The sequence below is a fragment of the Gallus gallus genome, chromosome 14, assembly GCF_016699485.2.
Source record: "Gallus gallus isolate bGalGal1 chromosome 14, bGalGal1.mat.broiler.GRCg7b, whole genome shotgun sequence".
In the NCBI taxonomy this organism is placed as follows: Eukaryota; Metazoa; Chordata; class Aves; order Galliformes; family Phasianidae; genus Gallus; species Gallus gallus.
Window position 1 is genome coordinate 8,642,736 of NC_052545.1, and position 12,274 is coordinate 8,655,009.

At 44.0% G+C, this 12,274-nt stretch overlaps 1 protein-coding gene and 1 non-coding gene across 5 annotated transcripts; one reads left to right on the top strand and one right to left on the bottom strand.

Annotated features, from left to right (window-relative positions):
- Positions 1–184: 184 nt before the first annotated feature.
- Positions 185–11,618, top strand: SDR42E2 (short chain dehydrogenase/reductase family 42E, member 2). 4 transcript variants are annotated; one of them, XM_015294226.3, is made up of 14 exons: positions 185–305; positions 458–653; positions 1,132–1,301; positions 2,461–2,848; positions 3,396–3,491; positions 4,462–4,519; positions 5,205–5,323; positions 5,810–5,885; positions 7,461–7,543; positions 7,939–8,076; positions 8,947–9,012; positions 9,684–9,747; positions 10,444–10,517; positions 10,908–11,618. In XM_015294226.3, the coding sequence occupies exons 4-14, from the start codon at positions 2,507–2,509 to the stop codon at positions 11,154–11,156; spliced, it is 1,365 nt and encodes a 454-aa protein (XP_015149712.1). In that variant the 5' UTR covers positions 185–305; positions 458–653; positions 1,132–1,301; positions 2,461–2,506; the 3' UTR covers positions 11,157–11,618. The 4 variants fall into 4 exon arrangements, with proteins under 4 accessions (XP_015149712.1, NP_001182086.1, XP_040503328.1 ...); NM_001195157.2 differs by lacking the exons at positions 185–305; positions 458–653; positions 1,132–1,301 and adding an exon at positions 1,584–1,715; XM_040647394.2 differs by lacking the exons at positions 185–305; positions 458–653; positions 1,132–1,301; positions 8,947–9,012 and adding an exon at positions 1,584–1,715.
- Positions 11,619–12,026: 408 nt separating this feature from the next.
- TRNAL-UAG lies at positions 12,027–12,108 on the bottom strand. Its single transcript has one exon. It is a non-coding gene; the product is annotated as a tRNA-Leu (tRNA).
- Between the last annotated feature and the right edge of the window lie 166 nt (positions 12,109–12,274).

Below are 12,274 nucleotides of genomic sequence, written 5' to 3' on the forward strand. Positions count from 1 at the left end.
TGCATGTAAGCAAAGATTTGTTTTACTTTTTTTTTTTTTTAACAAACAAACAAACAGTTCCATGTGCAGTGAAGGCAGAAAGCCTGATCTCTGAGGGACTGGCATTGTAACACTGTCTTGTCCATACAAATGGAACTCTACAAACAGAACTGTGGCAGTGGCACTTATCAGCCCTCTCTCCTACTCCTTTCAGGAAATGGAAAGGAGCTCAGTGTATATGAGACCTTTAATCAAACATGATAAAGTGGATAAGCCCAGTTACATATGAAGCCATGCAGCTGGCTGACAGACAAGCATTGTGGCAGGTACTGCATAAACCTTGCTTCCTTTGAAATGCAGAATACAACCCACATGTATAAAGTTACTTCACAGCGAGAGCACTTTAACTGTGTGCAAACATATTTAATTTGCCTTTAAACTAGTTATTTATGAATCTTGCATATATCACTTTTGTTAGACTGATGGCTCAGGACTGCATCCCAGGTGACACCGACGCTTTGCAGAACAGAGCTCAGCCAGCTGCCTGAAGCCCGGTGAGAGGAGCATCCATGGGCTCATGGTTTTGGGTGTTGGTCAGCAAGGAGTAACCACGGTGTGCGGGGAGCCCTGCTGTTCTGCTCCTGGAAGGCCAAACCCCTGAGCTGTTGCTTCAGGTAAGATGCTTTTTACACCCGTACTGTAGTAGTGCTGGTTAATGCTAACTGGTTACATTTAATGTATTTCCTGTTATTGCAAATCCAGCATTGAATTGTAAGACAACTTTTTGTATCACTGAGGCACAGCTGTCACGCTTCTGTCAGTCTTTACCGAGCCTGTTTATGCTGGCTGTTGTTGGAGTTCCTTGTGCCCTACCATAATTGCAAGTGTGTCTTTAAAGGATTAAAATTTAATATGAACATTCAGCCATGGCACAGCTGTGATGGAAAAGGTAAGAGTGCTCCAAGTTCAATTTGGTTTTGCCTGGAGTGGATAACCGTACCGTCCTGCAGCTCCCGACCCCCCGACCCGCTGCCCACGGAGCACAGCGCGCTGCTGGGCAGGGCAGGGCAGGGCAGGGCAGGGCAGGGCAGGGACCCCGCAGCCCACTTCTGGGCGATCGTTTCCTCTTTGGGACTTGCCGCTGTTCCGCAGGTGTTTCCGATGCTGTGCGTCTCTCCGAGCTATGTCCCAGCTATGACTTTCCGGACAGTGACCGAGGGATGCCGTTTTGTTCCTGAGCAGCCCTTCCAGCCCGTAGCCCGGGGCGGACGGAGCCCGGCCACCGGCAGCGCCTTCCCGCAGCGGGCCGGAGATGTGAGCAGGTGAGCGAGAGCCACCGGCAGCTGCTGCCGCGGGGTCCCGGGGATGCTGCGGGGTTCAGGGAATACTGCTGGAGGCCACGGGACCCCAGGGGTGCTACGGGACGAGCGCGATCCCACGGGAGGGCCGGGGGGGTCCCAAAGGTGCTGCGAGACGAGCGTGACCCCGGGGTGCTGCGGGACCGCCGGGGCCGCCGCAGCGACTGTGCCCGCCGGGGAGCCGGGCGTTATGCGCGGGGCCGTCCCGCGCCTCGAGGGGACGTTCCGCTGCGCAGCGGCCCCAGCGGGCGCCCCAGAGGTGGCCCCGGCCGCCGGGCCATGGCCGGGCTCCGGCTCCCGGCCCCGGAGGTCGCCCGGGGGAGCAGCAGTTTCCGTGGCGGAGGCGCCGAGCTCCGCTGCCTGCGCGCGAATTTGCAAGTGAGATGCAGAGAATAGCGGCGGCAGCTCGGGTGGCCTTTAATCTTTTATGGAGGCGCGGGGAGGGGATGCGGTAACGCTGCCGTCGGTACCTGCGGCCTCTGACGCGCTGTGTCGGGCAGCGGGAACCCTTGGCTGTTGCTTTATGAATGGAAAAGACTCTTGTTTAAAAAGCGATTGTTTCGTTCCTACTTTTTGCTCAATGCACCCACTGTGCGGGATTTTCCTTTTCGGTCACTTTGTGATCGTTGTGCTTTAGTTCTGCTGAAAAGGGAGGGGTCAGATAGGCTGTTCTCTGATACACCTTGTAAGGACATCAGATAAGTACCAAGCATTTCTTCCTGCCTGAAATACTCAGCTCCAACCGCTGCCAATGATAAAAGCGCAGTATATTTTTATTTACATTCAGCTGATACTTAGAATGGCACTGAAAACATCAGTGTGCTCAGATGGCTTTGCAATAAACCAGGGACAGGTAAACAGAGCACTGAATTCATTTGCACCGCAGGCAGTTTTGTTCCACTGTTCCACTGGGCCTTGATTGCTTGGTTTTAAAGTATAGAGACTTAAATGCAATTTGTTGAGTGTTTTCCTAACAGTTGAGGATTTAGGTATGGCCCTGTGTCATGTATGAGCCCTCAAGACCATCACCGATCTTTTCTAACATGAGACAAGCGAACATAGCTTGGTCTTTTAAAGAGTAACCTTTGGACATTTGGAACCAAGCGTTTTGCTTTGTCTTTAGGTTGCACTGAAGTAAGACCTTGCTGCTGCAAGTAGAGCTGGTTACCATGAAGCTTGCCGGAATTGTCTGCATCGGGGAACACTATGGAGCAATTTTCAACATGGAGAAGAAACTGTTGTGTGCATCTGGTCACAGAGGACATTATTTCAGCGACAGAAAACTGCCAGTGAGTGAGGCAGCAAATCCCTGGCACCAACCCCCTAGCTCTGGAGTGAGGGGAAATGCTGGAGCACTGAAGGATAAAGCCATGAGGGCAGTGGTGACGGGAGGTGGAGGCTACTTCGGATACAAGCTCGGATGTGCTCTTGCCAGCTCAGGAGCTTCAGTTGTTCTGTATGACATACACAAGCCTATCTGGGAAATTCCTAATGGAGTAGTGTGCATCCAGGTATGACAAAACACGTGCTCACAACAGTCAAAGTTAGTTTATTTGCCTTTTCCATAACATTTTACTAGTATTCGCAGAATCCAAATACCCAACCGCAAATAATTGGAAATTTTAAGGACATTTTTAACTGTGTGAATATCCCACACGGTTTTTGTCAGCTAGAATTTAATATTCACATGACATAAGAGCAGCGATGAAAACTCTAATGTGCAGCACAGAGTACTGCTTCATCTCCTGTCTCGGAAGGTACTCCTCAGGACCATCACTCCCACACCTGGGCCTTGGTTTATTCACCTGTGCAATGAGTAGTGCACTTCGTAATTCATAGAGGTGTTAAGAGGTTAATGAACATTTTTAAAGTTCGTTGAGTTCTACAGAAGAAATGTGTGATTATTAGCAAGTATTGCAATTGATCTGGTGTCCAGTCCCAGGATGTGCAGTATGTGCAATTACATACATATGTTCCCTCTGTGCTAACCCACTATATGACAAATGCTAACTTACTGTTTTGATTTCAGGTCCAAATATCTTTTCATATGTATTACAGGCAGATGTCAGGGATTATGATGCTGTATTTGCAGCCTGTGAAGGGGCTGACTGTGTGTTTCATGTAGCTTCATATGGAATGTCAGGAAGAGAGCAAGTGAGTCCACATTGTTTTGTATGTTTCTGTGTGACTGCCCACACTGAGGATGGGAGGCCTGATTTTGTAACGTTGCATGTTAGATTTTTTTCACTTCAGATGATGCTGGGAGCTTGAATCCATGCCCATGCCGTTCTGCTCAACTGCTCTGTGCAAACAAGCAGGCTGCTTACAGTACCCTTTTCCTAGTAGTGAAATGATTTCCCCATCATTAGAGGCGCTAACTGCAGCCTGGGAGGGCTGCTGGTTTGGAAACGGTACTGAAAAGTTCTGAAACACTGCAAGAACAAAGGGAGAGAAAAGGGAGGGCAGGTTCACTCTCAAACCCCTTTCCCTAAACCTATTAAACGGAGCCCCAACATGTGAGGTCAATGGGAGCGGTGAAATCTGATCTAAATTGTAAGTAAAGTGTAACTAAATTAAAATAACTGCTTTATTTCAAGTCCTAATTGTTTGCCACTAGTAGGTAAGGATGTACTTGATGTGGGATTCTGAACCACAGCTTTTATGATTGAAGTTAAAAATACACACACTCCTTACGTTATTCAATAAAATGAACTTCAGTAATTATCTTAACTATATAAAAGAGCTTATTAAAAAATGTTTGCAACTGGGCAATGAGTACGTGGAATTACTCTGGGTAGAGCCAGCTGGTCAGTGAGTACTACTGAAACGTGGATAGTTTAACGTGTTGTTTACAGTTTTATAATCACTGGAAATAGGAAGAAACATCATGAATCTCTTTGCTTCAAGCAAGCTACTCTGTAAAATATATAAGAAAAATACAGGTGTAGCTTAGAAATAATAACTTGACTTCTTGATGTCTGAAACAGCAGTCTATATATATATATATATATGTATGTTTAAATCAAAGCACTCATTACCTTTATCTATGGACACTATAATGTCCACCTATGGAATTTAAAATATATCATTACTCAAAAGGGCACCAATTCTTTATTTTTCCCAGTTGCACAGAGAAGAGATTGAAACAGTAAACATCAACGGGACAAGATTCATCATTGACGGTATGTATCTAACCTTGCAGGTAGGTGTTGGTATAGCATATCAAAATATCCCACCATTTGGGAAAAAATAACTACTTGGTTGTCATACACTTCTTTTTTTTACCAAATACGTCACAGTTTTGGCAGAAGATGAGGAAACATGTCCGTGGTCTCTTCATACCTGATTCTGCTATGGGGTGTGATATGAGAGTCAGCACTATAGTTCAGCACTTCAGCTTGTTATAATCACGTTTGACATTATGGTAGAATCTGTATGCACGTAAGACATGAACAACTTCCATGCGTATTTTGTAGCTGTAAGCCTCACTGCTGTGTTACAGCATGTGCACAGGTAGTGGGCAGCCCTTGGAACAGAAAGCTTTCTAGCTACCTTACCCGGCGGGGGCTGAAGCCCTCTCAGCAGGCTGGTAGCAGCAATCCCAAAGGCATACTGTTAGCTTACATTATCTAAATTAGGATATGCAGAGTTATAAAGCACTTGGTTCTGAACTGATGTTTTCCATTTAACTGTTGTCTTCCATATACTTTGTGTCTTAAATAACCCAATAATAAAATGGAAGGATTTGCTCTTCTAAGATTTGGCAGAAAATCCAACAAGTTTCTCTGAAGAAGCACATCTCCCATTCATACAGCCTTTGTTCCACTAAACTTCCACTGAACTACTTTACTTTATATATTGCTGCAGCTTGCAAACAAAGGAACATCACTAGATTGATATACACCAGTACAGTAAACGTGGTATTTGGAGGGCTTCCTATTGAAGATGGTGATGAGGAAACTGTGCCATATTTTCCTATAGAAAAGGTATTTGGGTTGTATTATTTTTTCATTTTTCCTCTTTGTTTACATTCTTCTTTTCAAAAAAAGCCTGGAATTTTGAATAATATAATATACTGAATGATATTGACTCTGAGGCAGTGCCACAAGAGAACAAACTAGAATTCAGACCAATCATGATATCTTAAAAACTTGGCTCCTGACTTTTCCGTTACCTGAAAAAGAAATCCAGATTACTAAGTAGTGATCAATTACATTCTTGGCAGCATTCAAAGCATACATATATTTATTACTTCTCAGATGGGCTGAAATTAATTAACTGGGTTTGCATAAACAAAAATGCTTGCTTGCCTTAGCAATATGCATATATTTAATCCTAGACCAGTATCCCAGAACTTCTGTATTTTGAGGTGTTTGTTGCCACCTGCTATGTAAAAAGGGAGTAGAGAAGCAATGCCTCTCTGTTCTGCCATTTCAAGAACAGATACAAACCTGTTTGCTTTTTCTCTGCAGCACGTTGATCATTATTCCAGAACCAAATCAATTGCAGAACAAATGGTACTAGCAGCTAATGGAACTCCACTAGCAGGTACTTTTCTGTTAGCATGAATTCATAGTGAAATTTACTCCTCTTCTTCCCATGCCTCACTAACATCCTGCATCCTGTATCAGTCCTTCAGTAGACAAGACTGTCCAGCAGTTATGAGATCAATTTACCTACCTTTCTCACAGACTGAAAGATTTTCTCTTAAAAATCACTTTTAATTGTAGTTCTCACAGCGCCAACAAAAGGTCTTGGCATGGCAGCAGTGAGTTCAGTATCTCGATTGAAAAGATTAAGACAGCAATAAATTAAACAATAATGTGTTTATGTTGCTGCGATATGCAGTATAAGTAGAACACGAATGCTGATGAAATTGTTCCCCCTTCCTTTATAGTTATATGTTAAAATCTGAATAAGGCACCTGATACTACAGCCTGGAATTATTTATTAGTGCTTCCCAAAGTTTTCCGTGTTGAGGAGGGCAGTTGTACACTTGAATACTTAAGCTCACCTGTGAGATACTGTAACTGCCAGCACAAAGCAAATTAATGTGAAGTGCAACACGATGCCATGTGAACAAGTGATACAGAGCTAAATTTAGCTGTAGGCAACTTAGCAGAAAGACTTTCTGCACCTGATACTTGCAGAGAGCTATAAAGAGATATCAAGTCATGGATGGGCATTTCACACCAATAGAATTATTTTGTCCAAAAAGCTTTTTTTTTCTTATTTTCTTTTTTTCTCAGCAGCTCAACATATCAAAGATGCTCTGGTTTTGAGAGCAGTATATACAGTTGTGCGTTTCCCACTGAAATTAGAAGCTCACACTAATTGACCTGTGCAAAGGATCAAAGCGATCCAGTGGGGTTTTAGCCAGCCACTGATTCAAACATCCCAATTAGATCCTGTGCTATCAGCATGAATTAGTATTTTGCAGGTTTTCAAGTAATATTAAGAACAGTTATTAAGAACAGCAGATGTCAAACCAGTCAACTGGTACACTTGGGAACAACTGCATTTTTACAGTGGTCCTTACTTTCTCCCACTGCGGTTATCAAGAGGTTCCACAGCAGTTCTAGTGGGAGCAGGATGTGCCTACTACTGAGAGCCTTTCAGCTCTTATCTTGCACAGTGAGACACTGTTTCCCTGTGATAATTTTCTAAGAGATCAGTTGGGTTTCATTCCACTTTCTTACTAATGACTTGCTCACTTCAGCAAATTCATCTCTACAGTTGGCACTCTCAGTGACTGCTTTGGCACAGAGATAAAGGACTGGTTAGTTAGAAGTTTGGAAATATCTAGGAATTTAGCTATGCCAGTACTTTGAGAACTCTTAGAATGGTTTGGGTTGAAAGGAACCTTTAACCACCGAGTCCCCCCCGTCCCCATGGAGTATTGCTGGCAGGATTTTTCTGAATCCTGTCTTGCTATTTTGCATGTTTTGATTTGCCAGCAATATTTATCTACTAGTTCAGCACCTTCTGGTGTGTGGTATTTTTAAGCTGGTGAAGCAAATTTATTTCAGAGCAAGTTATGCTACAGCATTCTTTAGCTCATGCAATGATAACATAAGTCATGTGAAAGTCACATGGTTTGAATCGTTTTATCAATTTCCCCAGGAGGTGGAGTACTCTACACATCTGTTCTTCGCCCACCAGGAATTTACGGACCAGAAGAGCAAAGACACCTGCCAAGGCTAGCAGTATGTACTTCCATTTTTTAATCACCAGAATTTTCTGTGACACCAAACAGCATCACTTATCTGTACTACAGATTGACTAATCTTTTTATCTGGCATCAGTTTAATAGTTCAATTGTCTGTTGATGATATTGTAACTGTTTTTGTCAGACGCTGTATTACATCTATAAGGAATGCATAATACATTTAAAAAGCCTCTTTTTTAATACAAACACATATAAGTTCAGCTTTATAATGTAATACTTACTATAATTATAAAATTCAGGCCATTCTCTGATATTTGAAATGTCTGCTTGCATGCAACTTAAACCAAAATACTGATGAAAGGAGACAGAGCAAAATATCATATTTCCAGTCTTATTTCTTTCTTTGCTTTCGTGTTTGTTTTATGCCTGTAGAAGAATATTGAGAGAGGGATACTTAGCTTCAAGTTTGGGGATCCTTCTGCTAAAATGAACTGGGTGCATGTAGAGAATCTTGTTCAAGCTCAAATTCTGGCTGCTGAAGCTCTCACTCCTGAGAAGAACTACATAGCTGTAAGTAAACAGTGCAAACACCACAGTTTTCATTTGGCTGTGGATCCTGCCACTGTATCCTGCACTGCAGTAGCTACTGTAGTAATACTGTGGTCCTTTAGCTTGTTTGTCAGTATTTTTTAATTGACAAATGTGCCATGAGCAGTGTGAGCAGCGTTGGCTGTGCAGTGTGTTGAGCTGGAATATTCAGTTCTCCAAGAATAGCTTCATCTTTGTGTTTTTGTGATATTATATTTGCCATTTCTGGAAGATGAGAACAGAATATTTGATGTCTGAAAATGAGTTTAGGAAAGGAAAAGTAATTAAACTACTTTTTCTAACACTCTAAAAACAAAATGCTAAGAGATAATTTGTGTCTTTGTTACACAGATGGAACTGTAAGGGTTTCAGTGACACTTAACTAGACTGGGGCCAGAACACGTCCTACCATCTTCTAAACATGTGTCAACAGCAAAAGTTATCTATAGCACTACTTACAGTGCATTTGGTAATCTCTATATAGTCTGTCCAGTCTTTCTGTATAGGTAAATCTGTAAGAAATAATTCATACCAAGGTATGTTAGTCATACAGAGTGCTTGTCCATTTGACAACGAATTTCATGGCACACAGAAGAAAAAATGATGGAAATACCTGCAGTTTGTTGGCTTGTATGTACATCTATGTATATTGTGTATTTCTATATAATCTTTATATAGATTTATAGATTTATAAGATTTTTATATATAGATTTATATATAAAAATAGATTTATAATCTTTAAGCTATTCTTCCTATATAGTCTTTGAGCTATTCATAAGGAGTAAGGTAAAGAAGTCAATATATATGCAGTGTTATTTTTACTAACCTGCCTCTTCTCTACCTGTTTAACAGAGTGGTCAGGTGTATTTCATTCATGATGGTGAAAAATTCAACCTTTTTGAATGGTTAGCTCCACTTGTACGTACACTATATGCTTTATCTCTAAATATATTGATTTATTTTACTATACACAACTCTGGTTTTGTGTGCAAATGACACATTTGGGTTGAGTGTGCATTTAATTCTTGCTTGAATTTCAGTTTGATTAGTGTTGTAACAAAGCCTACTTAAAATATCACTTGAAAGCAACTGTACTCACGGAGATAAAAGGACCTTCTGAAGCAGTATCCTCCTTTGGGTAGCCATCATCCTCATTTCTTTGGCATTCATCTGTTAACAGTAGCTATTTTAGGTGGACAAAAAGTATAAATCCAAATTATGACTCTGAAAATACAGAACAGCCCCACTATCCAATGTTTTCAAAAGCTCACTTTGCTGCTAATGATGTGCTCAACACCATAAGTATGTCAGGATCTTAAATTTGGTATCAGCACACCATGATATTTAAGTCAATTATCATAAACCTGTTTTTTAATTTTCTAAAGACTGCCACTTGAAAATTGCAGTGTCTGCTTGTGACACGTAACTGGGATCCCCTAAAAATGAAGAATCAAGCAGTAACAGTAATTATTAAATGTTCTGCTTTATCAGGATATATTTATCATAAATATCTCCTTTAAATACTTTAAAACTTTAAAACTTGTTTGAGGTTTCTGTTTTTTTACTATTTTTTTTTAAATCTCTTTCAGTTTGAAAGATTAGGTTGCAGTAAGCCATGGATACCTATTCCTACTTCCTTAGTTTATGCATCAGGTAAAAATACTTTATCAATGTTTCTCTGTCCTGCCAAGCAACCCCTCTTCCCAATGCTAATATATTGTTGTGGGTTGTTCTTTTTTCTTAATGTGGCCACAGTTTCTATTTTCACATATAAAATATGCTGTGAGCTCATCTTGTGTGCAGTGCTTATGCATGAAGTTCAGCCATGTGTGTGTGCTGAAACCAGAATGATCCATGAGTTAAGTCACACTAAGACAGATGGTTTGGGTTGGTTGGTTGTTTATAGGCCTTACCAGATGTGCAGCTTCATGGAAGACGTAAAAGGTTTTATGTAAAAATCCATGACTCCATGAAATACCTGCAGATTGTCAGCTTTGCCTGCACAGGTTAACTTCTTGTACTCCTTCCTCCCATACCCCACCCAAAACAAACCAATGTGCCACTAAATTGAATCTAACCCAGAAGAGTTTGGCTTTATCACATCTGTATGAGTTCTTTGTGCTAGCCCAATTACAGCCTTCCGAACCCTTCTGAGACACACACCCTAAAATCAGGCTGACTGAAGCAAGAAAGATGAAACCCAGCTCCTTGTCAGCATTAATGGTAGTGCCCTGAGCTCTTAGGCACAGGATTATCCTTCACTATCAGATATTGTGTGTGATATGCCACAATCATAATGGTACAGCAACTGGCTATTCTTACCTCAAGTAGAAATCTTTTTTTCTGCAGCCACAGTAATGGAGCATCTTCATCTGATACTGAAACCATTGGTTGAGCTGTCACCTCTGCTGACCAGAAATGAGGTACAAGTTTGTTTGTAAGCTCCCCTGTTCCCACAGCATGCACACGTACCATGTGAGTACAGCTGGGACCTAATGTTTGAAGACCCTTCAAGCACCACAGGGATGGCTTTCACTGCGTCCTTACGTAAATAAGAGCGCAGAACACTTTGTGGATATTTTCAGGGGTAGATTGTGCTCTGCAGCCTTTGCTGCTTCTTTGGACTCTCAGCACACTCCTATCAGGTGAACAAAAAGACCACGTGACATATGTCAGCAGTCAGTAGGACTTTGATATGTATATTTTTAAATAGAATTTTACATTTTGTTTTAGGGGGCCTCAGCCACCATGCACAGCCTTTGTTCAGCTCTGCTATGCACTCACACTTTGTGTGTTGGCTCCTTTGCCCTCAGGTGCAGAACATCTCCACAACGCACACCTTCCGCATTGACAAGGCCCGCAGGCAGCTGGGCTACAGCCCTGAGAAGTTCACCTTCGCTGATTCTGTGGAGCATTACATCAAAACCAGAGCAGAGGCCCGGAGCGAGCACGGCTTCCCCAGAGTGATGCTTTTGTTCCTTGCGATTTTAAGTTTGATTTTTCTTTCTTTAAGATTTGATGACCTTTCAGTTTTGCACTTTTTTAAGGAAGCGCAGCACTGACTCACACAGACTGCACTGCTCCCATGGAACATCCCCAGCTCCACAACACCCACGGGCCCCAGTGCAGAATGCGGGCACCTATTTTAGATCAAAAACAGAGCAGACCTAAACACCACCACCAGCACTGTAAACAGTTACAGCCAAAGTCCATCACCGAGACACGCTGAAGTCACACATCTTTCCAAGCTGACTGCTGAAGTGCACAAGGAGCTGCAGAAGGAACACAGGGCACAGCCCACAGTGCTTCACCGATGGAGAAAAGCAGGAAAGCAGGAGATGGAGTCGGAGCAGCAGCTCGTGGCCGTAGGGAGCTGAGGAACGTGCATGGGAAGCGCGTGGATGGCTCACGGCTGTGAATCACACCTGTGGGCTGCGCAGAGCTCACACGGTGCAAATTTTCATTGTGCATTGGCTGTGTCACTGCATATGAGGGAAAATAAAAGGGAACGTGAAGCTCCGTAAGCCCGCTGTGGTGCCTCCCTGCAGCGGGGCCTGGGGGCGGCCCTGCACGGTCACATCTCCCAGGGCTGGGCTGTTTCGCGTCAAAGGACTCCCGCAGATCCCCTTCGCTTCCCCGGGACGCAGTGAGGGAACAGCCGGGAGCGCAGTGCGAGAAAGGGCGGGAAGGAGGCCGGGGCACGCAGATGGCCGTGAGCCGGGGGGCGGTGAGGGCACGGGCAGGCGCGTGGGCGCGGAGCGAGCACCGCACTCCGCCTCCCCGCCTGCGTTCCGTAGCCAGAGGGCGGCGGTGAGTGCCGCCGTGCCGAGCGCAGCACGGCGCTCCGCGAGGTGATGCTCAGGAGCCCCGCGCCCCGCCGGGCGGCTGCCGGCCGCGAAAAGGAGCCGCCACTTAGGCGGGACAAAACTTCTTGGCAGCGGTGGGATTCGAACCCACGCCATCGAAATGACTGGAGCCTAAATCCAGCGCCTTAGACCACTCGGCCACGCTACCGCCTGGTGGTTGTGCGGCCCGCGAGGCCGCTTTCAGCAGGCGGAGCCGCACTTCTGCGCGCGGAGCGTCGCCCGCGCCGTCGTTCCGTGCTCGGGCGCGGCAGTGCGCGTCTGCTCCGCTCCTCTCCGAAGGAAGCGCTGTAGGCGCGGCCACCCCGCCCTCCGGT